Source organism: Acanthochromis polyacanthus, chromosome 18 (assembly GCF_021347895.1).
Source record: "Acanthochromis polyacanthus isolate Apoly-LR-REF ecotype Palm Island chromosome 18, KAUST_Apoly_ChrSc, whole genome shotgun sequence".
Classification (NCBI taxonomy): Eukaryota; Metazoa; Chordata; class Actinopteri; family Pomacentridae; genus Acanthochromis; species Acanthochromis polyacanthus.
Genome location: NC_067130.1, coordinates 30,877,693 through 30,900,399, shown reverse-complemented (window position 1 = coordinate 30,900,399; position 22,707 = coordinate 30,877,693). Strand labels below are relative to the sequence as shown.

At 39.1% G+C, this 22,707-nt stretch overlaps 1 protein-coding gene across 2 annotated transcripts in view; it reads right to left on the bottom strand.

Annotated features, from left to right (window-relative positions):
* The window catches only part of vldlr (very low density lipoprotein receptor), an 85,983-nt gene that overhangs the window by 2,934 nt on the left and 60,342 nt on the right, over positions 1-22,707 (bottom strand). The window contains exons 14-17 of one of the 2 annotated variants that reach the window (XM_022203050.2): positions 22,228-22,367; positions 16,831-16,972; positions 15,576-15,725; positions 5,881-5,940 (exon numbers count right to left, since the gene is read on the bottom strand). In XM_022203050.2, coding sequence (XP_022058742.2) covers positions 5,881-5,940; positions 15,576-15,725; positions 16,831-16,972; positions 22,228-22,367 — 492 coding nt within the window. The remainder of the gene's footprint in view (positions 1-5,880; positions 5,941-15,575; positions 15,726-16,830; positions 16,973-22,227; positions 22,368-22,707) is intronic. The other variant, XM_022203051.2, reaches the window with a different exon arrangement.

Sequence of the window (22,707 nt, the reverse complement as noted above, 5' to 3'; positions counted from 1 at the left end):
GAAAGACAAAAGGGTCAGGTCAACACGTGAACCAACACATGCCGTCAGCAGTAAAAATCTGATGTCCTTTATAAATAGTCTCCTAGCTCAGATTGTTTAATGTGTTAAAAGGAAAGAGATTAGTCGACATATTGTCCTGGTGAAGGTCTTTAAAGGGAACTGGGGGGTTTGAAAGGTCAAGATAATGGCTACTGTTTATCCCCACTGCAAAAGAAACACTAACGATCTAGCAGCGAAACCACCTGAAGAAAGTCTTAAAAGATTCAAAAACTGCAAAATTAATGACATATCTGCAAAACACTGATTTTTAAAAGCTGATTAATTGCAGGAAAACATGTCATTATACAGTCATACACTGGAAAAGGAACGATTTACTCGATTTAACAAATACAGATGACTTGATGTGCACATCATTACACGTGTTGTCTGTTTTTAACTGTTATTGTCTAAATTAATAGCCTTTTTTCTTCCTTTTTATTTAGTATCTGTGATTAAACAGAACATCTGTAGCACAACAGTAAATTGTTGAAAGAAATTATAGCTTATAAATAAAAAAAGCTTTACAGTGTACTTTGGCTCTGAACTAAAATTCATAAATTGAAGAGACATATGAAGAAAACTGGAGAAAAAAAGCACAATTTATTCACTATATACAAATTTAAAATATCTGAAAAAACCTTTTCCAAGTACCCACGGTGACTAGTTCAAGGGAAGTCGAAAAACATGATGTCTGGTTAAGAATTTTGGCATTTTTCTTTTAAAAAGATAAAATAGGATTTGGGTTTTCACAGGGTTAAAATGACTGTTTGGGAAAATGATTCCCTGCTTCAACACTTGGTAATGATCCTACCAAAGCTGCCAACATTCATGAAACACAACTTCACACTTTATAAAAGCTTCTGTGTGGAAACCAGTGAAGAGAACCAGCATGAAAGCTTTGATGGTGGATAAATGAGGTTTAGCACGACAAAAATCAGACACTTTAAAGCAGACACTGCACCTCATAGTCCTACTTCACCGTTTAAGACTTGTTTTTATAAAGCTGTTTGTTGTTGTTTGTTAAAGTGTGTTGTTTTTTTTAAGTGCCAACAAGATTTCATTGTAGAAATGCAATGACAATAAATATCTATGACCCTTGAAAAATGGAAACACGCAACAGAAAATCTGCAGTTCTGACATTAAAAATACGAAAATGTATACTTCAAACATCTTGTGCTAATGTGCATTCGGACATTTTTATTACTAAATGTCAATAAAAAGGGAAAAAAACAGAACGTAGCCTGTGGAATCTATAGGAGAATAATTTACAAAACTGATTCAAGCTGGGGTGAATCTCAAAATCCATCTGTTGTCGTACTGGAGTGGTTTCTTTCTTTCTAAAAATAAATGTTAAACTTTGATACAGCAGCGTAGAAAGATGATTTATCATTTAGTTTCCTGGATTTGCATCATCCTTGTCTGGGTGCTGTGATGTGAGAGCTCAGCTAAAAGCAACAACAGACTTGAGGACAAAGAGATAAAACAAAAAGCTCTTGTTGCCAGTCAGTCTGCTCTGCTGACAAATGACCCGCTGATGTCAACCTGAAGCTGCTTTCAGCCACAAAATGAATGATAGAACAACGTCAACGATAAAAACTGGTAACGCAAAGTGAGCCATAAATTCTCTCCGGGGAAGGTAAAGTCAGTCTCCCCACCACTTTGGTCCAGAGTTAAATAAATAGCCATGATGGTGCATTCAGTGCACACCTTCAAGATAAATGGATGCCATTACTTTGGTGCCAACATCAGGTCAAAAGTTTAATTTGTCCAATCATTTGGTTTGTAATTAATCACCGGCAGAACCAACATTCTCAGCTATACTTTGTGTTTAGTGGCAATTAGCAAATGCTAGCATGTTAACACATTGTACCTGCTAAACAACAACACTTCAGAGGGATCAATGGAAGCATGTTAGCATGCTAACTCACAAAATATGAAAATTCTGTATTTTTCTGACTCACTAAAAGGCCAAAATGACCAGCTTCTTTTCAAGTCGCAATCAAGTAGAACATTCTTCAAATTTCTGGGCTCTGACTGAAGTTACACAGTTAAAAATTATTCATCTTCCATGTAAAATTTAGATTTATAGAGCCTTTTTCTTTCACCAGCTGGTTTGTCCTGGCTGGAAATGACAAGTCATAAAAATATTGTAAAACATTGTGTTACTTTTTCTATTTCTATGACTGTTTTTTTATTAAATCTGACTAAAAATGCCACGTCTAAGTTTGTACAGCCTCTTTTTCAACAAAAACAATCCAGCAGTTTTCTAATTACTAACAAGCTTCTTACATGTCTCCACTGAGATTTTATTCCTCCTTCCTTTGCAACAGTCTCCAGCTCTTTGAAGTTGAAAGCTTCCTCACCATCACTGGTCTTTAGTTCCTTCTATACAGATTCTCAGATTCAGGTCTGGACTCCTGAATGTTTGTCTAGGTTCCTGTTAATCATTGCTTGATGGCTTTGGCTGAATGTTCCAGATTATCATCTTGTGAGAAGGTCCAATGCTGCCCAAAACCGAGATTTTCAGCTGATTAACTCCAGAATCTTAATGCCGTCCTCTTTTCTCATGATGCTCTTTACAAAGTTTGACAAGATCTTCTGGCCGATTGGCTGAAAAAAACCCTACTATTACCACCATACTGGACCATGGGGATGGCGTTCTTGAGGTTGAATGCCCCTCCTGGTTTTTTTTCCACCAAATGAAATCCACATCTTTGGGTTCAAAAAACTAACTTTTTGTCTCATCCAACCAAAGAATTGCTAATGAAAAGCCTTCTTGCTTGTCCAGGTGAGCTTTCGTAAAGGCTAGGCAAACTTTTCTTGGTTGGCACCCTTTGAGATTAGCCTCGTTTAGCGTCCGTCTTGAGGTCTTGGGACCAAAACCTTGGTCTTACTGCCGATCATTGGATTCTTCTTGGCCTTTCCCATTTCTGCCACTGCAGGAGTAACTTTTTGCTTCCTATCTTGCTCTTCAAACATTTAGCACACCGTGAAACTCCTTGTACTTTTTGGATTCTGCTTTGCACTGCGGTCACTGACACTTTAAAGCAGATGAGCGATCCTTCTCCCATGTTGTGGGCAGCCACAATGCACAACTCTCTCAGTGACAGACCATAAAAAAAATAATCTCACCATGCTGTTTCGTTTAAGCCATAATTTGTAGGAGTTGTGTCAGTTGCCAGTCAGTTGTATCACCTATTCTCACTTTATAGTCTATCAAAACTCTCTAGAACACAGCAGAAATGACCTAAACTATTCAGGATGATACGGAAGTTACATTTTCTCATCGATTTGTGATGGGTATTAGTTATTTTGGACATGAAAAAAACACATACAAATAGTTAAAGGTGATGACTGATATCTCTGACACCGGGTTTTGTGAATTGTTGATGTCATTTCCAGTCAGAACAAACCCAAAAGTCAAATAAACATTGTAAATCAATATTGGGACATGTTTCATAGCTGGAACTCTTAAAAACAGCCATAATTTATGTTTTTGGCCACTTAGTGGAAGGTCAAAAAATTGGAACACAGCACCAATATTTTACCGCCTTTTTATGCCACTCAGAAGAAAACCACAGAATACCAGCAGTCTTCCCTCAAGATTGAACACGTTTTTACCTTTTCACAGCATCTTTCATCAAAGGCTGGACTCTAAAAACAGGCCGACGTTAATCTAAAACAAAACCGCTCAGGTCTGCAGAGCTTTTGCCCCTGTTGTAAGCATAAATTCTGCCTCTCTCCCAGAGAGCTGAGATCACAGAGTCAGAAAATATGGAGCAGAAGAAAACGAGTCGGCGAGAGTTGCTGATGTCGGCGTCTCTTGTTGCACAAATTCATTTCCTAAAGACGCCCGAGGGATTTGAGTTACACTCCTTTTTTGTTCGGCCATATAACAATCACTTTAATTACCAGATTATCTCAAAATGTAAGTGGAACTTGCACAGAACGTTTTTGAGACAATTTCTCATTTCTGCCACAAGGTGTTGCTCCTGAGTTGTGCTTAGTAACCAGACGGAACATTAGCAGAAGATGTATAAAAATTGGACTTTAACCACTATAATGACCTGAAACCTGATGAATTAAAGTCACAAGAACAAGTGCTGTAATTAAGAAACCAACCAGGGCTCATCTCGTGTTTCGAGTTAAGATTCTCGCATGCTTTCATTCACCAACAGCATTTTTCACAGGATTAAGTCCAAGTTACTGAGCAAACACCTAATGCTAACAAGTTTTCCACTCACTATTTAAGTCTCATGGGTCTGAAATGTTTGACGCATAACCAACACAAACAGCATTCACACATTAGGCCCCAAAATCAACAAGCCAACTCCCTGATTGGATTCTAGCAGTTCAGCAGATGCGAAGCAGGCAACAAACACTCAACCTGCACCGAGTCGAGACACACAAAGCCTCTACTCAGTTTATTTGCACATGGATTAAACGTGAGGTGCGATTAAATCCGAAGGCAAGATAAACAAAAAATCTTTAAAACCACACAAAAAAACTGCAGCCTGAGAATAGAGATGAGAGCAAAGAAAACAGTCAAATCCAAACAGTGCAGCAGAAAAGAAAAGAGTTTTAACAACCATAGACTTTCCAATTTTTTGGACCAAACTTTGACGTGAACTAAATATTGATTTGTGAATAAAAAGACTTCAAGGTTGAGTTTTGTGCAGCTATTCTCCATCAGAGTAAAGTTACAACCAATTCAGTGAAAATAAATGTTTTCTTTACACTCGATTTAACCACTTCGTCATCGTTTACAGATGTTTGACGGCAGGTTCTGCTTCACTTTGCATGCAAACAGGAATAAGCATGCTCTAGAAGCGCATTTATTATGAACCTTGAAGTTGTATGGATGTTTTTTATGATCATACGTTTTTATATTTCTGTAAATATCTGTATGGATGTATGCTGAAAACGACATTCAGACGAAAAGGAAAATAAAGCCAATATTCATGGATTTTCTCTCCAATGTTTCTTGTGTTTCTTAATTCAATTTTGGAATAAACACATTCAGCGTTGTGGCAATGATTGAACCAATCAGGACTTATTAACACTGTTGTAGAGCCAGTCTGGAGTCAGAGTGTTTTAATTTTGAAATAATTTCCATAACGAATGAAAACGGACAACGACGCTCTGATTACAGATGAAAAAATTACAGCTATGACGACAAAATGATTTATTAGTGTCTAAACTGTTGATTTTAACTGAAAAATAAACCACTGTGCCTGGTGGAGTGATTTCTCACATTGTGGGACCTTTTTCTTTTCATACTGAGCCTTAATTTCTTTACATTTTGTGGGCTCTGCAACAGTTACACTGCACCTTAACCTCACATCTGAGTGAAAATTGGTCCCATTATTGCCTCGGTTTTTAGCAAATACTTGAAAATCTACTGCTAAAGTGGTGTTTTATGGAAGACTGAACAGACCACATGGTAGGTGGGATGCAATTACCCTCCTCAGGCTACTTGACCATTTGTTGCAAATTAACTGCCTTAAATCAGTTATCTGTAATGCACCGAGGCTTAAAACATGCCCGAGTGTGCGTCATTACCAAAGAAGAGACCCCAAAGGAGAGACAGAAGACTGTATTGCAAATGCAGCTAAAAGGGAACGTTAAAAATCTCCACACAAGAAGCAATCTCACCATTAATTGCATAGAAAAAGCTGATTCATGAGTACATAAAAGGCTGCAGCCAAAAACAGATGTTTCCCAGCTTAGAAATTCAAAGAAAAAAGGCACTCTGAATCCACATTTTTGAACAACATGCTTCAGAGCGAGCCACCACAACCCAGAGACGAGCAGATTGCAGGCGACGGATGATTGTTTTACCTTGGGGTGGTTGTATTAGAGCTTTCCCATCATCCTTTGCGGGACCTTTGGTAGAAGGGTCTGCCACAGAAAGAGCCGAGAGTCATGCTTTTGATGGCAAAAACATCAGATGCTGGCCTATTTTTAAACTCCGCACATGCAAGCGGGCCTTCTTTGAATATAGACCACATCTCAAGAGGCCAAACTAGTAAATAAACGCCTCATAGACGAAAGAGGGATCCATTTTGTTCAGCGAGAAAGAAGCCAAGACGAACACAAACAGCAGTGCTACATAAAGACAGCCCTTACAGTTCTTCTACTTTGATCCGACGCTTAAGCTGGACGAGCAAAGGAACGACACTGAAGAGCAGTTAGAGATTCAAAGCTGCATCGCACAGTAAACGGTATCGATCAGGACGTCTATCAGTTCCTGTACGATCAGGAAGGACAGCCGCGGCAACAATGAAATCCTTACAGCTGGATCAATATGTGGTTAATTGGAAGAGGGACGGCAAGGTTAGATCTGATAGTTGTGCTGTGTAGGGGCTGGAAATAAATGCACAACATGATTAATGTCGAACAAGCCGATAGTCAGTACAAGATCAGATGAAAGGGATAAACACAGATTTACAAGTTTACTCAATCATGGGAGACACTGCACAAACAAACTAGTAAATATTCGAAAAACGCTTGAGAGAACTTAAACCGCTCAGAGTTTGGTTGGAGTTTTAAGGGTTTTTTCTAGCAGCAGCTAATATAAACTTGAGCCAAATGCATTCTTTTTTAAACTTGTCGTGTCTAAACATGCAGCCCCAAATTGTTTAATGCACTTTCTTCACATGTTCATCGGTGGAGTTCCCCTTAAAGGTTCCATATAAAAAGCCCCTTTTAACAAGTTAAAGTAAGTTTCATGTGTCTGTAGTGTCTGTTTTTCAAGCTTTGGCTCAAAATACTGCACAGATTTTTCATTCTAACCCCTGGTTTTAAGGTTTTAGCATCATTTCAAATCTTTAAAGCATACTATCCCTTTCCGGAACAGGGTAAAAGGTAGATATCTCCCTGTATTTACATAAACTATGTTAAATGAGTATGCGAGTTTGAAGAAGGAAATAAATGGACAGTTGTTTCTCAAATCACACAATGGGGGCATGTAATTAGATTCAAAAACAAAGAAAAACACGATTTTGCTGGAGTTTTCATACATTTTATACTAAACAAATAGCAAAAAACCCAATATCTTCCAAAATGGTGTATATTACCCAAGATGCTTGATAGAACTTGAACTTCTAAGAGTTTGGATGGAGTTTAAGGGGTTTCCATGCTAGCAGAAGCTAATGTAACCTCAAGCTTAGAGGATTCTTTTTCTTTTTTAAACTTTTAGTGTTCAAACACGCAACCACAAACTGTTTAATTCAATTTCTTTACATGTTTAGCACCAGCAAACAGACTAATGTGTTTATTGATGGAGTTCCCCTTAAAAGTTCTATATAAAAAACTCTTTTTAAGTTAATGTAAAGCTCACGTCCTTAGAAAGTGTTTTTCAAGTTTTAGCTCAAAATACTGCACAGATTGTGAACTTTACCCTCCTTTTTAGGGTTTTAGTGCTGTTTCAAATGAGCCGTTTCAGCATCTGTAGCTTTAAATCTGATACATTTCAGAAAGAGGGTTACATCTAGGGTTATAACTCTCTGTATCTACAAATACTCTGTTCAGTGACAGTTTATCATATTCTCTGGGTCCCTTGACTCAATGGGGGGTTGCAAATATGTTCAAAAAAAACAAAAAAATAGATTCAGCAAAAAAAAGTTTTTTTAACCTAAAAATGTCATCTAAGGCATCAGAAAACGGACTTGCTGTACATTTTACATTAAATTAATAGCAAAAATAACCTAGATTTTAATCAGCTAACCAAAGACACACATCGTAGTCTTTGTCAGTTTGAGGAATGTTGACCTAATTAATTGCAGCAGTATTCCCAATGGCAATCTTTCACAAATCTTAAAAAAAAGGAAACACAGGCACTACCACATTTAGAGCAGCTTTCAAATGTCAACTTAAAAATTACCTACATTTATTCTATCGGGCTCAAAGTGCCTGAAACTGCCTTCATATTAGCAAAGTGTCGGGCTGTCTGGACCAGACAATCAGTCAGTCGCGCCCACGTATCGATCGATCATCGATGGGCCAGGTGTGCGACAGCCTTTTATCTCATTCCTCACACACTCATCTTCTGACTTTAGTGCCACACCTCGAGTGCTTTTTCAAGAGAAACTTTCCAAATGTGAGTGGCGTTTTTAGAATTTGACTCACTGCACTGAAACAGCAAAGATAAGCAGAAAATACAAAAAAAAAATCTTGCGGAATAACCGAAGATGCAGACAGGAAGAGGTTATAATGGTAAGTTTTTAGTCGGTTTTTGGATATGGAAAAAGATTTTCAGTGAGAAATGCAGAGTACAATCAAAGGTGTTTACAGTAAAAACTTGAGAAGATACCTTCAGGACTGCAGAAAAGTGAATCTTAATAAATCCAGTAAGGGCTTGGAAAGGATTTGAACTCTATTAGCACATTTAATTCAGACCTAAATTGTGATAAAATACTGGCAAACCCTCAATCTGAACCTGACTGTTTTATAGACAGATGGAATCCGTGATGAATGATACCTTAGGAAACAAACTGGAACTAAGTAGGGTCCCAACAGAGCCAGACAAAGAAACATCCCGTATTTCAGCCCGAGATTGTTCAGCCGGCAGGAAAAGCACTCCCCGGTTGCCTCTAAAGGCGGCTCTATGAATCCCTCTGCGGTAGTTTAAGGTTCAACCCTGAAGTGAAGAGCGGTGCTTATTACTTTCTCTCGCTAACAAGATTAGAGCCGATCAACGCTGCAACCGCACAATGCTTCACAGTTCCTATTCGGTCCAGCTGCAACGGCTGTAAAATGGGATAAATATGTTAGCTGGTGGTTTAGCAAAGAGCAACGAGGCCTTTGGCAAAAGCCCAACTAGGTGGAAAGTGGAGGAGCATTCAGCGAGTGACAGGCATCCCTTTTTTTTTTTTTTTTTTTAAACCACCCACACTATTCTAACCATTTCAACAGTAGCTACAAACACAGACAGGCATGTAAACACAGTTGTAGAAACACACATGCACATAAAGACACTCCCAAGACAACCGAGCGTGCACATAAAGACACTCACTCTCTTGGATGTGCATGCAACCGGACCCAGTCGTGCTTCAATGAATACAAGTTTGCATGGATTCCCATGCTCAGAAGTGAAAGTGTACACTCTCACACATGCCACGGGGATAAAGACGCTCACAAGCTGCGTGAAAGTGTGCACAGAAGAAGGAAAGGAAAACAAAAACAGCACCACACACACATCTCGGCGGTCTGGGTGGCACATTCAGCCATCAGAGAGGCTGTTAAAGAGCCCGGAGGCAGGTCCAGATTCCCAAACAGGCTGTGAGGAGGTGAGTCAGGCTGCAGGGGCATTCACTGCATAGAGGCCATTACATTTCTGTGGAGCAGGCAGGCTGTAAAATGTGCTGCAGAGCTGGTGCAGAGTTCATCTCATCCTACTGTATCATCCACTGCTCTCTATACAAGTCTTGTGTGAAATCATTGCAGCTTTAGACTAAAAGTCAACTTGCACAGGGATTGTTTTTTTTTTAAATTTCAGAATAAGGAGAAGCTGTGTGACCAGAGAAGCACACAAACATCAAGCTACAAACGGCTACTTATGTAGACGTGAGAAAGAAACGCACTATTTTTAATTTTACCACATTGCTACAGTTATTTGTTGTTTAAAACCAAGAACAACACCTTTCTGAGCTAAGAATGTGAAGCATTATAGTGTCTTTTGATTCCATTTTCAAGTGTAGTCACTCAAGGTTTCCTTCCACGTGTTTTTTCCTTTGAAAAAGCTGAAACCTTAATCCTGGTTGAAGTAAATAAGGCATCATTACACAGTAACTGGAGGTAAATGAGTTTACTTCTACACAGCTTTTGCCTCCTACAGCTTCCCAAATACACTTAAAGAATTTCAAAATGCCTACACAGTTTGCACAGTAAATTGGAGAAATTTACTTTATATTAGTAAAAGTAGCAGCGTGCTAGCATGTTAGCGTGCTAAGAGCTGATCAAAAGCACTAAACATACAGATGACATTGGAATTCTGAGATGATGAAAAGTCAGAGGATCACCAAGTGAAAGCAGGTAGGAGTTAATACTTTAAACCTCATCTTATTTGTCTTCAGACATTAGTTTAGGCTTTGGATTGGCTGTCTTGTTTGTTTTGCTAACTGAACAAATTCATCACAATCCACAATAATTCCTGTGCATGGCTAAAAACCAGAGGTGTTACCAGAGAAAGACGAGCTGTTGAAAGAATCCATCTATTACCGATAGCTGCTTTATTCTTTGGAGGTAGCTAACCGGTAGCTAATGACCTTATAAATCCATAACAGTGATCAATAACATGGAATGAACTCTGTGGACATTAAGTCTTGTGTTGGAGACAACCATTGGCATTCCTGATGCCATTCCTATTGTGCATTTTGAGACATTTATCACACAAGAGCTCTGACTAGTTCAGAAATCCTTTTTATAAGCAAGCCAAATTAATCGTTAATCATTAAGCGTCACAGGAGACTTTGTCATGGGTGCACTTCACCACCTAAACTCCCACAATACTCTGTTTTCCAAGCAGGTAGAAGTAGTCTTGGGTTAACACATTTCCTGACATGCATGTACTTCATCTTCTGCCTTATCAGTTAATGTATTTTTCAACAGCAACTACTTTAACAGTTAATAATTAACATCCCTACTTTCTACTGTGGGAGGAAGCTTGAGCACCTCGAGGAAGCCCATATATGCCCAGAAAGAACATGCAAATTCTAAAGGGAAAGGCTGAACTGACCAGCAAGTTCAAACCCAGAACTTTGTTGTTGTGAAGCAACAGTGTCAACCACTTCAACACCATGCCACCCCAACTTAAAGAGTCACGAACAGAAGTCTAGACGAGAATACTTCAACACCAAAGATGTTGGATTTGTCAAACATAGCCAACTGTCTGCCTTATAACAGCTAAACCAAGAAACATCCAGCTAATTGTGGTCTTGTACTGAAGATCTTCTAATATAGGGGCAAACTTAAGATTTTCTTTTTACACACTCACATTTCACTGGTGACTCTGCATGTAGTTTTACGTTTCAGTGAGCATTGAAAATGCAGTGACAGTTCTCTCCCCATTCATTTCAGATAGATATCCCGTCTTATTAGCCCAAACTAACTGCCCAGGGGCATTACCTTTAAGGCTGCCACAAGGCAAGACTTCCCTATAAGGACTAAAAAAAACTTGACAAATACAATTTGAACATGATAAAATGCTTAAAGGAAAAATATTGGATTCAAGATTTATGTTCAGTCTTTTGAACAGAAATACCATCAAATTTTTACAATGAAGTTAGTGATGATGCCTTTTTGCCTCAAGACATTTGGCACAATTGGGTGAAAACAACTGCTGACATAACCCCCAATGACACTAAATTTAGTGTCATTGATACCAAGCAGTCCTGTGCCACAACACATGCTTGAATAAATGTTGACATGGTGGATGGAGAGATGAGCATTACAATCAAAAACGACATCCTCCAATACGTTTCTTTCCCCCCCATTAATTGAGGGTAGCTTTGTTGAAAGGCAATTACTCTTTTTCCACTTTTCAATGCAGTAAAGTCAATGCGAAGATCACTACTGCTAGAGCAGTTGGGGTTAAGAGCCTTGCTCAAGGGCACAACAATGATATGGTGTTGATTAAGAATGACAAAAGCAGCTTTTAAGCATCCTTACATTACTAATCTTTGGGCTACTGCCTCCATGTGTTATGTATAAGAAGCTAGCCACAACTTCTACCTAAGAGATACCAAAAAAGTTGACAGATTTCACCGATATACAAAATGAAACTGCAGCATGTGAGCAAAATGGAAGCGGAGTAGTACTTTAGAGATCATACAGATGCTATTACTGGAAAGGACAGGCTGCAGAAGCTGTCAAGACTCAGCACTCGCTTTAAAACAGGGGAGAAAGTAGAGAAGAGTCTTAAAGAAACCTCAACAGGCTAACTAGGCAGACTTTCACTCAGGAGGACGGCAGTGCTGAGAGTTGTCAGGGAGATGCTCCAGCACTTTGTGTACACCAGTGTCTCGGTCTACAGCTTGAGCCCAATTAGGCGAGTATGTGCGCTGAATTTAGCTGTCAGGTTCCTATCCAACGCTGCTGCAGCATGAAAAGGCTAATCTGTGGGAGCGCAGAAAGGAACTGAACTGCTCAAGACAAAGACAACTGTAAGGGGAAAAGTACAGCGTTTCCAAGCAACCTTTTCCCAGCCAAGAAAAAGGAAGCATATGGAGAGCAGAGCCGGAGTTTTAATCAGTTTCATTTAGAAAAAGCAGCAGTTCAGTCATAATGAGTCTCGCATCTAAAGATTCACATTCTGCTCTTTTGTCAATTACATACAGTAAGCAAAAAGAGTCAAGTAGATTTCAGAACTTTATAGGAGCGAGTGAATCTTAGTCAACAGAAGGCTGGGAGTTGATTCAAACTAGTACAAACTGTTGAAACTTAATTTACATCATTTTTACTTATATTAATTCTGTTTTGACTTGGTTTTGTCAAAGTACAGAGACAAAAGGTTTAGCAAAAAGTGAAACTGTTCAAAAATAATTGGACTGGAGGTCTTGGTGAGTTATAGATCAAATATGACATGTGGTGTTCCCCAAGGATCCATTCTTGGTCCTCTTCTGCTGTTACCAAAAGCTAAAGTTATCGAAAACAAATTATCAAATCAAAAGTATGTGGGCAACAAAGAACTACTACAAGTTACTATGGCCTCATTTAATTACTGATTAAAACAAAAAGTCTTCACACAGGTGTGTACGAAAAAGATGACGAGTATTCCTGCTCACTGTGAAGCTGGAAAAAAAAAATGCATTCATTAGCACCATGTTTCAATGCTACATCTTAATCAGGCAAACAGTTTGATGCAAAGACAGAAGCCATTTTAAAAAGGGTGTGGTAATGAGTTTGCCATGAATGAATGTACTCTACATACCATAGAGAGCTATAAAATACCAAAACATTACACCAAAATGGCTATTTTCAATATAAGAATAAGAAATATAACAATGAACATACAAAGAATGGGCAAAAAGCCCATCATGGTCTCAAAAAGACCTAAACTCACAGGTTGCATATGTAGAATAACCTGCAATTACAATGGAAAACATACCCAAGAAAATACAATTCTAGGAGATAAACACAGCAAAAAGGAAAGGTGAACACCACAGTAATACATTTCTCCCCATTACAATATGGAGAAAAATAATCATAAAAAATCTTAATAAAGCAAATTATTTGATTGTAATTACAGGTTAATCTACACATTCAACCTGTTAATCTCGGTCTTTTTGAGAACGTGGCCAGCTTCAAGCGTTCATATTCTCGGATTTTACTCATGGTTATATTTCCTTTTTTTTGCTATATTTATGATTATTTTTCAGTTGCTATCAAATATATTCACTTGGTGGAAAGCTTTGGTATTTTGTACCCCCATATGTTCATTGGTGGCGGGGTCACAGCCACTCCCCAAACTATCTGCCTGATAAAGGTCTAGAATGGAAATGTTGCACCCATATAATCACTAAAAAACTGCATTGAACACTTACTGACTAGTTGTGCCAAAACACCGTCCCCTTAATCAAAATGAACTTTAAAAATAATACCTATTTTTGGTGCCAAAAATAAAAATCAGTGCTCACTTTTGGACACCTCTGTCTTAGATCTGGGGTAGTTCATATAGTTTAAAGTCTTAGTGTTCTCGCATATAATTCCATTTCGTTTCCAACTTTGTCCAAAGTTGATATTTGGCCCAGTTTCAATGTGACCTCTGTTCTAACCCAAAACAAATCCCTGCTATAGCTTCCAAAATCTTACAGCAAGTCTTTTAACAATAGTGGAGGCTGGCAGCAGACTCACACCAGTGGTTTTGAAGTGACACATCTAACAATCACACATGGGTGTTTTTGCCCATTCAGCTGTCAGAGCCTCAACATAGCCACAATCCACTTGGAGTCTGGAGAACTGAAGATCAGGACTTAACCCAACAACAGGCACAAATGAAGCGGAGGATAGCGCTCAGCAGCCACTGACAACGACTGGGGGAAGGATCGACCTCGGGAACTGACACAATTGAGCTGTCAGAACGAGACTTTCAAAAGGCGCCGCAGCAGAGATGTGAAGAGGGCTGAGGCGCCGAAAACTGGATCACAACGACAACTGACGCAGCTACTGTTCAGCTGTCAAGACGACTGAACGCGGATAGACAGCTGGGTTTGTGGCTGGCATGGATACAGATAGAAGACGAGACTCTGAGGGATCACAGACACACCGAGGAAGCATGTTTATGAAGAAGGGAGACTCTTCTTTTCACATCAAAGCCAGTTTAACCGATAAAATTCATTCTGCTTATTCACAACCCATCGAGTGTTTTAGTCGGATCACCTGTGAAATCCTGCCTCCTATTTTTGGCTTTTCTTTCAAACCAGTTCTTCCTGAAGGAGAGGCACACAGGAGACCAGCAGCATTTTAAATTAAAGCTGAAGCGGAGAGGATGATGCATCTTCAGTGTACAGTTATGCACATTAACACAATGAGCAGCCACAGGGGTTACATTCGTTTTGTGGTTTATCTGGCTCCCTTTTCAGCACCAGTGTAGCCGGTGTTCTCCCATGAACACAGTTACATCAGCCTGCTGGATTATTGGCAACATTTCCCCCAGGATACCCATTAGTTTCACTTTAAAATATCCTTCCCCTTCCTGAAATTTTTCCAGCATTGCTAATACTTACTCTGCCATACTTAATGCATTATTGATATTCTGGCTAGTGCACCACATAGGAGAGAACCACAGAAAAAATATGGAGTCGTTTGTGAGCAGAATAACAATTTTTTGATGCGTTTGATATCTCTCAATCACCAAACTTCTCATATTTCTAGACCAACAATTCCTGATTAAATGACAAATGTAATTGTGTGAGATTAGTTTTTTTTCTCAGTTGATCAGGAATCATCAGGAGTGCAGTTGGCTAAATGTATTTTCTGAAGTAAAGGTTCATAGAAACCTGCTGAAACTTTACCTCACTGGGTTCTTCTACTGTGTTACAACTTCCTAACAACATGTTGGATTTGTTTTACACTCTGCTAGGACCACGTTTGCATATTTTATCACGCGCTGCAATGCAGTCCTGCCATCTGGTGAAGCAGTTTGGTGAGAAATTAGGGAGTGCTTGGTTTGGTGCAACAGACTTCCCTGAAAAATCATCACGAAACGCTCACTCTATACATAAATGAAGGATTAGTTTGATTTCAAAATGGCCAAATGCGCAGCCTGAATTTTCCATGCAGGATTTCAAACAATCAAACAGACAGTACTAGTGTTACAGAACTAGAGCAATTAGCAAACCACGTAGCATCATGCCTCACAAGGATTGTTAGCAATTTTCAGATCTATCTGAGCATTACAGAGGTTTCATACGTTCACGTAGAGGTATTTGTTTTAATCATTAAGAAGCTTGCAAGTTTGGTGCAGTGAGGTTGAGGTGTAAACATGAATCAACAAAAAGCCCAAAAATGAACTTCAGCAGGGTCTTGTAACTCACCAGGTCTGCAGCGGAGGCCGTCGGCAGCCAGCTCCTGACCCTCTGGACACACACAGGTGTATTTGGGGGAGTGTTTGTTGATTTGCGGTGCAGGCAGGCACATGTAGCTGCAGTCTCCATTTTCACCTTTCTCCGTGCACCAGTTCGTGCCTGCACACAAGAGTCAACACATTAGCTTCCTTGACATACAGAACAATCTGCAAATCAAAGCTACAGTAAGCAAATTTCCCATCAGAACTAAATGTAACAATTATTCTTATGTAGTCCTGAACCTGTTTAAGCACCCTCCTCTGCTCTAACATCTACAGATGCATATAGTGCAAGGTTCAAGGTTACTTTATTCATATCCATGATTTTTTTTTTTTTTGCAGAAAAATGATTGCATTTAGCATTCCATTACAAAACAGACCTTGAACTTCACAGACCTGATCGAGTGAAAAGAAAACGTGCTCAGTGTTCAGCCATTCACCAATACAGCAGCAAGGATAGGATTAAATAAAAAGAATCAAGAACAAAACGATAAAAAAAAAAAAAAACCTTGGGAAATAAAAGCAATCTCTGGGACACAGAACAGGACAAGAACAAAACTTTTACAAGTCACAATAGTAAACAGAGCTAAGAAATAAGATAAAATTACAAGTGTGTTGGTTAACAAAAGTGCAAGATGGACATCTGCACAGGTGAAGCAAATTGAAGGACTTCAGCATATGAGGTCTGAGCAAGATTAACGTGTTTTTCACTAAATTTTAAAACCATTCCACTACTTATCTGAAAAAACAGCTTCTTTCTTAGCTTCTCCAAGAGGCTTTCAACCACGTCACATGGTTACATCAACAGGTGGAGTTTGCTAATGGAGCTGCCCATCTCCTCTGAGCTGAATCAAGCTTTTAAGATGATCCAAGTGGCTGCATCATGTAATCAAAGGCTGCTAGGAACAAATTCATGGGCAGAGCGTATTGAAGCTGTTTAACCTTAAAGAGAGAAGCTAGTATGCTGATCCCTGCTTCTATAAATCTCAGCTACATGACATCAGAAGCTATTAGGTTTGTGTTAACAACAATGCATGATTACAGCTACATGATAATTATCATTAGTAGTTTCCACTCCTTAATCGTGTGTAATTATAGTAATTTCTGATTAACCTTATCTCAGAAAATGGAAGGTCTTCAGAATCAGCCTTGATATGGTGGATGCTGTGATGTCACTGAGTTTACAGGAAGAAATAAACGTCTGTTCCCTCACAGTAAGCTCCTACCTGACAGCTGAATCAGCTCGTGGTAAACGATGATGTCCTGGGGGTCGTTCAGGTTGCTGGCCAGCGTCACCACATCGGATCCGGTGAACTTGTTCGCACCGTAGATGGCTTCATTCTCACCGTCTGTCCAGAAGACTCGATCCTGTTGAAAAAGGACAGAAAAATGAAGCACATTTTTCTCTTAACAACTACAAGATTTCTAAATTTCAAGCTGTGTCCATCAAAATGACACAAACCAATGCTCACTAATTCACAACAAAGCAGAAAACAGTCAACTAAACTATGTTAGTCTAAAAACAAGTCTTTGTTTTAACCAACCAAAGTTCATTTAACCACAAAAAAAAACGTAAAAAATCTGTTTTAAGTGAGCAGTCAGTTATTTTAGCAAGAATTTTAGCGGCCACAGTATTTAACAACGTAAAAACAGCTCATTGCCGGTCATTTTTGTCTTCATGTAATCAACACTAACAAAATATGTGAATAAAAAAAGTTCTCTCTACAAACAAGATCCAACTTCAACCTGAATCAAGGGAACTAAGCAGAGCTGCATCCATATGAACCTATATCCGACATGTGCATCTTCTTACACACGTGGACAAAATTGTTGGTACCCCTCAGTTAAAGAAGGAAAAACCCACAATTCTCACTGAAATCACTTGAAACTCACAAAAGTAACAATAAATAAAAATTTATTGAAAATTAAATAATCAAAAACAGCCATTACTTTTGAATTGTTGATTAACATAATTATTAAAAAAAACAAACTAATGAAACAGGCCTGGACAAAAATGATGGTACCTCTATAAAAGATTGAAAACTATTTGACCAGAGTGACATGATTAACTCAGGTGTGTCATTTAATTGACATCACAGGTGTTTCCAAACTCATAATCAGTCAGTCTGCCTATTTAAAGGGAGACAAGTAGTCACCCTGCTGTTTGGTGAAAAGGTGTGTACCACACTGAACATGGACAACAGAAAGCGAAGGAGAGAATTGTCCCAGGACATCCGAAAAAAAATTATAGACAAACATCTTAAAGGTAAAGGCTATAAGACCATCTCTAAACAGCTTGAAGTTCCTGTGACAACAGTGGCTCATATTATTCAGAAGTTCAAGACCCACGGGACAGTAGCCAACCTCCCTGGACGTGGCCGCAAGAGGAAAATTGATGACAAATTGAAGAGACGGATCGTTGGAATTGTATCCAAAGAGCCCAGAGCAACCTCCAAAGAAATTAAAGGTGAACTCCAAGGTCAAGGTACATCAGTGTCAGATCGCACCATTCGTCGTTGTTTGAGCCAAAGTGGACTTCATGGGAGACGACCAAGGAGGACACCACTGCTGAAAAAAACTCATAAAAAGCCAGACTGGAATTTGCAAAAATGCATGTTGACAAGCCACAAAGCTTCTGGGAGAATGTCCTTTGGACAGATGAGACCAAACTGGAGCTTTTTGGTAAGGCACATCAACTCTATGTTCATAGACTCAAAAACCAAGCATACGAAGAAAAGAACACTGTCCCTACGGTGAAACATGGAGGAGGCTCAGTAATGTTTTGGGGCTGCTTTGCTGCATCTGGCACAGGGTGTCTTGAAAGTGTGCAAGGTAAGATGAAATCTGAAGACTATCAAGGCATTCTGGAGAGAAATGTGCTGCCTAGTGTCAGAAAGCTTGGTCTCAGTCGCAGGTCATGGGTCTTCCACCAGGACAACGATCCAAAACACACAGCCAAAAACACCCAAGAATGGCTGAGAGAAAAGTGTTGGACTATTCTAAAGTGGCCTTCTATGAGCCCAGATCTGAATCCCATTGAACATATGTGGAAGGAGCTGAAACATGCCATTTGGAGAAGACACCCATCAAACCTGAGACAACTGGAGCTGTTTGCTCATGAGGAGTGGGCCAAAATACCTGTTGACAGCTGCAGAACGCTCATTGACAAATACAGAAATCGTTTAATTGCAGTGATTGCCTCAAAAGGTTGTGCAACAAAATATTAAGTTATGGGTACCATCATTTTTGTCCAGCCCTATTTCATTAGTTTGTTTTTTTAAATAATTATGTTAATCAACAATTCAAAAGTGATGGCTGATTTTGATTATTTAATTTTCAATAACTTTTTATTTATTGTTACTTTTGTGAGTTTCAAGTGATTTCAGTGAGAATTGTGGGTTTTTCCTTCTTTAACTGAGGGGTACCAACAATTTTGTCCACGTGTGTAATTCAGATCTTCAGAACCAAATGTTTAGCAAAATGTGTGAAGAAACTGTTGCATACAAAAACCATCCAAAACCATGGACAGACAGATTCTAAAATCACAAATTCAACCATCTGTGTGCTGACACCCTCTGTGTGGCGTTCTACTCTCTGCAGACGCCACCTGTCAAAAATCGCATGACGAAGGTGGCTTTCGCTGCTCATGTCAGCCCTGTTCAGTACGTGTTTATGTGTGTGAGGGTTTTTAACAAGTGACAACAGTGCTGACAAGCCTTCACGGTAAAATCTACTTTGAATGAAAACACTACAGCTCAGACACGACCCGCACCTTGAACACAGCGTGTTCTTGTGAATAAATGTGTCATCTGTCTGCATGTTAGCAGTGTGCGAGTGGGTGTAGGTGAAAATGACAGCAGGAGTGCCACATGTCCTTGATTCGATGATTCCAAAAGACTGCACGCGTTTAATTCCAGCTTTTGAAATGGCAGATTGTAGTGTTGGTACTTAACATTTGCACTGTCGTTCAGATAAGAGGGTGTGTATCCAACAAGTTCTGTGAGTTAAACCATTAACAGAACAGATTTAAAAGGATTATTCAGGTTTGTCTCAACGTGCCATATTTCCAATTAGTGCGGCCATTTACTAACATTACCCCTTCTGCCTCTGTTGTAGAAGTTTGCTGAAAAGAGGAGTCAGGATTACAGAGTATATTATCAGGGCAACCAAAGTGAGGTCCCTTCATTTGAAACCTTCAAGTTTAAAGTAAACACAAAAATCAGGCTCTTGGAACCACTAGCTGCATTACATATCAATGCAATTTTAGTTTATAAAGCACCACTTCACAGTGAAAGTCATCTCCACTTAACTTAGTAAGGCCAAAACATAGCAATACTACAGAGAGAATATAAATAATGTAGACGATTTATTTTGGCAACAGTGGAAAGAGAAAAAAAAAAAACCTCCCAAGAAGAAACCTCCGTCAGAACCAGGCTCAGGGAAGGCAGCCATCTGCCTCGACCAGTCGGGGTCAGGTTGCTGATCGCTTTAAAAGCTTCCACTGACTGTTCAGTTGATTTTGAGAAAAGCATCAATAATTATCAATGCTGCAAATTCACATAAATGAGTTAATAAACTGCTGTGCACAAATGAATTTGCAGGTAAAAGGTTTTCCAAAAATGTCTGTACGAGATGCTCAGACCCAACAACAAACTCTTAAATGATTAATTTTTGTGTCGTTCATTTACCAACATCTCTACAACAGAGGTGGATAGCATGAAGTTAGCATGACCTATAGAGACATTATTAATTGGAAATAGTACAGATTGAAATAAACCAGAATTATTTGTAAAGCTAAACGTCTTAGCGGTGTCCTTCCATCATATTCTGAATGTTTCATGGATACAGTTGTGTTCATAAGTTTACATACCCTGGCAAAATTTATAAAAAAAAAAAAATCTCCCATTCTTTAACAAAAGCATAAATGATCAGAGCAAATACAATTGTGTGATAATAGATCCTCCAGAAAAACGCGGGCTAAAATCCTTGATTATACGAATAAATATACAGGGTTTTCATGCCATTTTATGCGGGAAAATTGCAGAAAGTTGCAAAGTATGCGAATAGTTGTGAAATATGCAAAAAGATGCCAAATATGTAAGAACTGGGAAAAAAGGTGATTCTTCTCCTACATCCTGTTACTCGGACACACACATCCCTTACTGAGGTTAAAACACTTTCCTATTCATTTTTAAGAAATTGTAATTGGGGTTTAACCACACACGCGCATACACACCCCGGTGCGCTCCTTCACTCACACACACATCCACCCACACAGCGCACTCCCTGGAGAAGTTATGGAGAAGTGCTGCAACACGGTTGATTTTCTTCGGTGCTCCAGAATGATGTTGCACGGGGTGCAAAAAAGTTTGCCCCCACTTTCGTGCAGTAAATCTGGGTACTGTTTTGCCCGGTCTCTGACTGAAATATTCGTAGGTAAATGTGATCTTTGAGCATTCGCCATTCTTGTTTTTCATCTGAGCGCCGCATCAGCTCGTGCTTCTACTGTGTGTGTGAATGCGCGAACTGATGACGTCAGGCCGGGCGTCACATAAAAACCCACTCACAACTCCATTTATATCGGTTATAGTTTTCTCATTTTATGCGGGAATTGTGAAATCAAGCGGGACCCGCATATTTCTCTTTTTTTTCGTGGAAATGTGAGATTCTTGCAAAAAAATTATGTGCCGTTTTGCGGGGATTATGTGGCCTTTTGGGAAATAATTGACCCCCGCATAATCAGCGGCATTTTGGTGATTAATGCAGGAATTCATGCAATCGCATAATCGCGTTTTTCTGGAGGGTCTAAAATAAATAACTTTGACCACTTACCCCAAATGAAAAGAAGGGAAAAGGGACAATATTTCACCAATTTTTCCAGGATATGGAAACATATGAGCCCAATTGTAATATGATGCAGAATTAAAGTTGAGTAAAATTTATTGCATCTCTAATACGTCTCACTTATTTTTGAACCACAAAATGAACTGTGTGTAAATGCACCACGTGTCTTCTCAAGCTGTAAACACACAATTTTCTACTTAATCCACATTGACAGGCAGGAAAAAGCAAATATTGGACCAGGAAATAAAGGACAACAACGTATGATATGATTAGAGTTGTATTGTCTAGAAAATCTCCCAAAAATATGACTGTACCAACACAGAAACGGTAAGAAACAAGTCCACTTCAATTTTCTGCAGGAAAGTAAAAGAGAGAAAAGAAAGATGCAAAATTTGGATGGAAAGATGGCTGCAGAAACAAAAACAACGAGGACTACAAGCTTCACAGTGAGGTGAATGTGACTATGCACCCAAAAAATGTTGAATTTAATATAAAAAAAATACAAATTCTGAGGCAATACTATCAAGCAGGGTCAAGATAATAGACAGTCTTGGATCAAACAGCCATTTTAAACAGTTTTGCTATTATCCTGACATATGTGACCCTGACAGCCTTCAAACTACCGAGAGATACCATAAACTATGATTTTATCTCCTTGTCAACACCATCTGAAGCAAACTAGAACAGATTCTGTCCACCTTTGTCTCAACCAGAAGCAATAACTGGCCCAAAAGTGAAAATTAACTGAGAGAAAAGGGTGAAAGAAAGAGTTAAAATACCTCAAAAACAGTGAGAGCGAAGGGATGAGCCAGATACTCTGAAGACTGGAGCACTTTCTTCCTGTTGTCCCCGTTCAGGTCGACGCTACAGAGCATGTGCAGCTTGGAGTCGACCCAGTACAACCTGCCTTTGATCAAATCTGGGGAGGGGGGGAGAAGAAAGGAGGTCAGGACAAGGTGAGAAATAAAGGAGAAGAAGGAGGGAGAATAATTGAAACAAGAGAGTGCGGAACAGACAAACGGTCAAAAAGAGGAAGGAGGACGAAGTTGAGAGGGAAGAAAAGAGAATTAAATCAATAGAACATTTCATTAACGAGGGCAGATCGATGGCTTTTTCACATTATGGTGAAGCAGCCACAAAGAAAAAGAAACAGAACAAGGAGAACATTTGATTACGTGATCTGGTCAGCTTCACCTCAGGAGTCATGGATAATAAATGTATGAATTTAAATGCTTCTTCAAAATTCAAAAATTCTCATT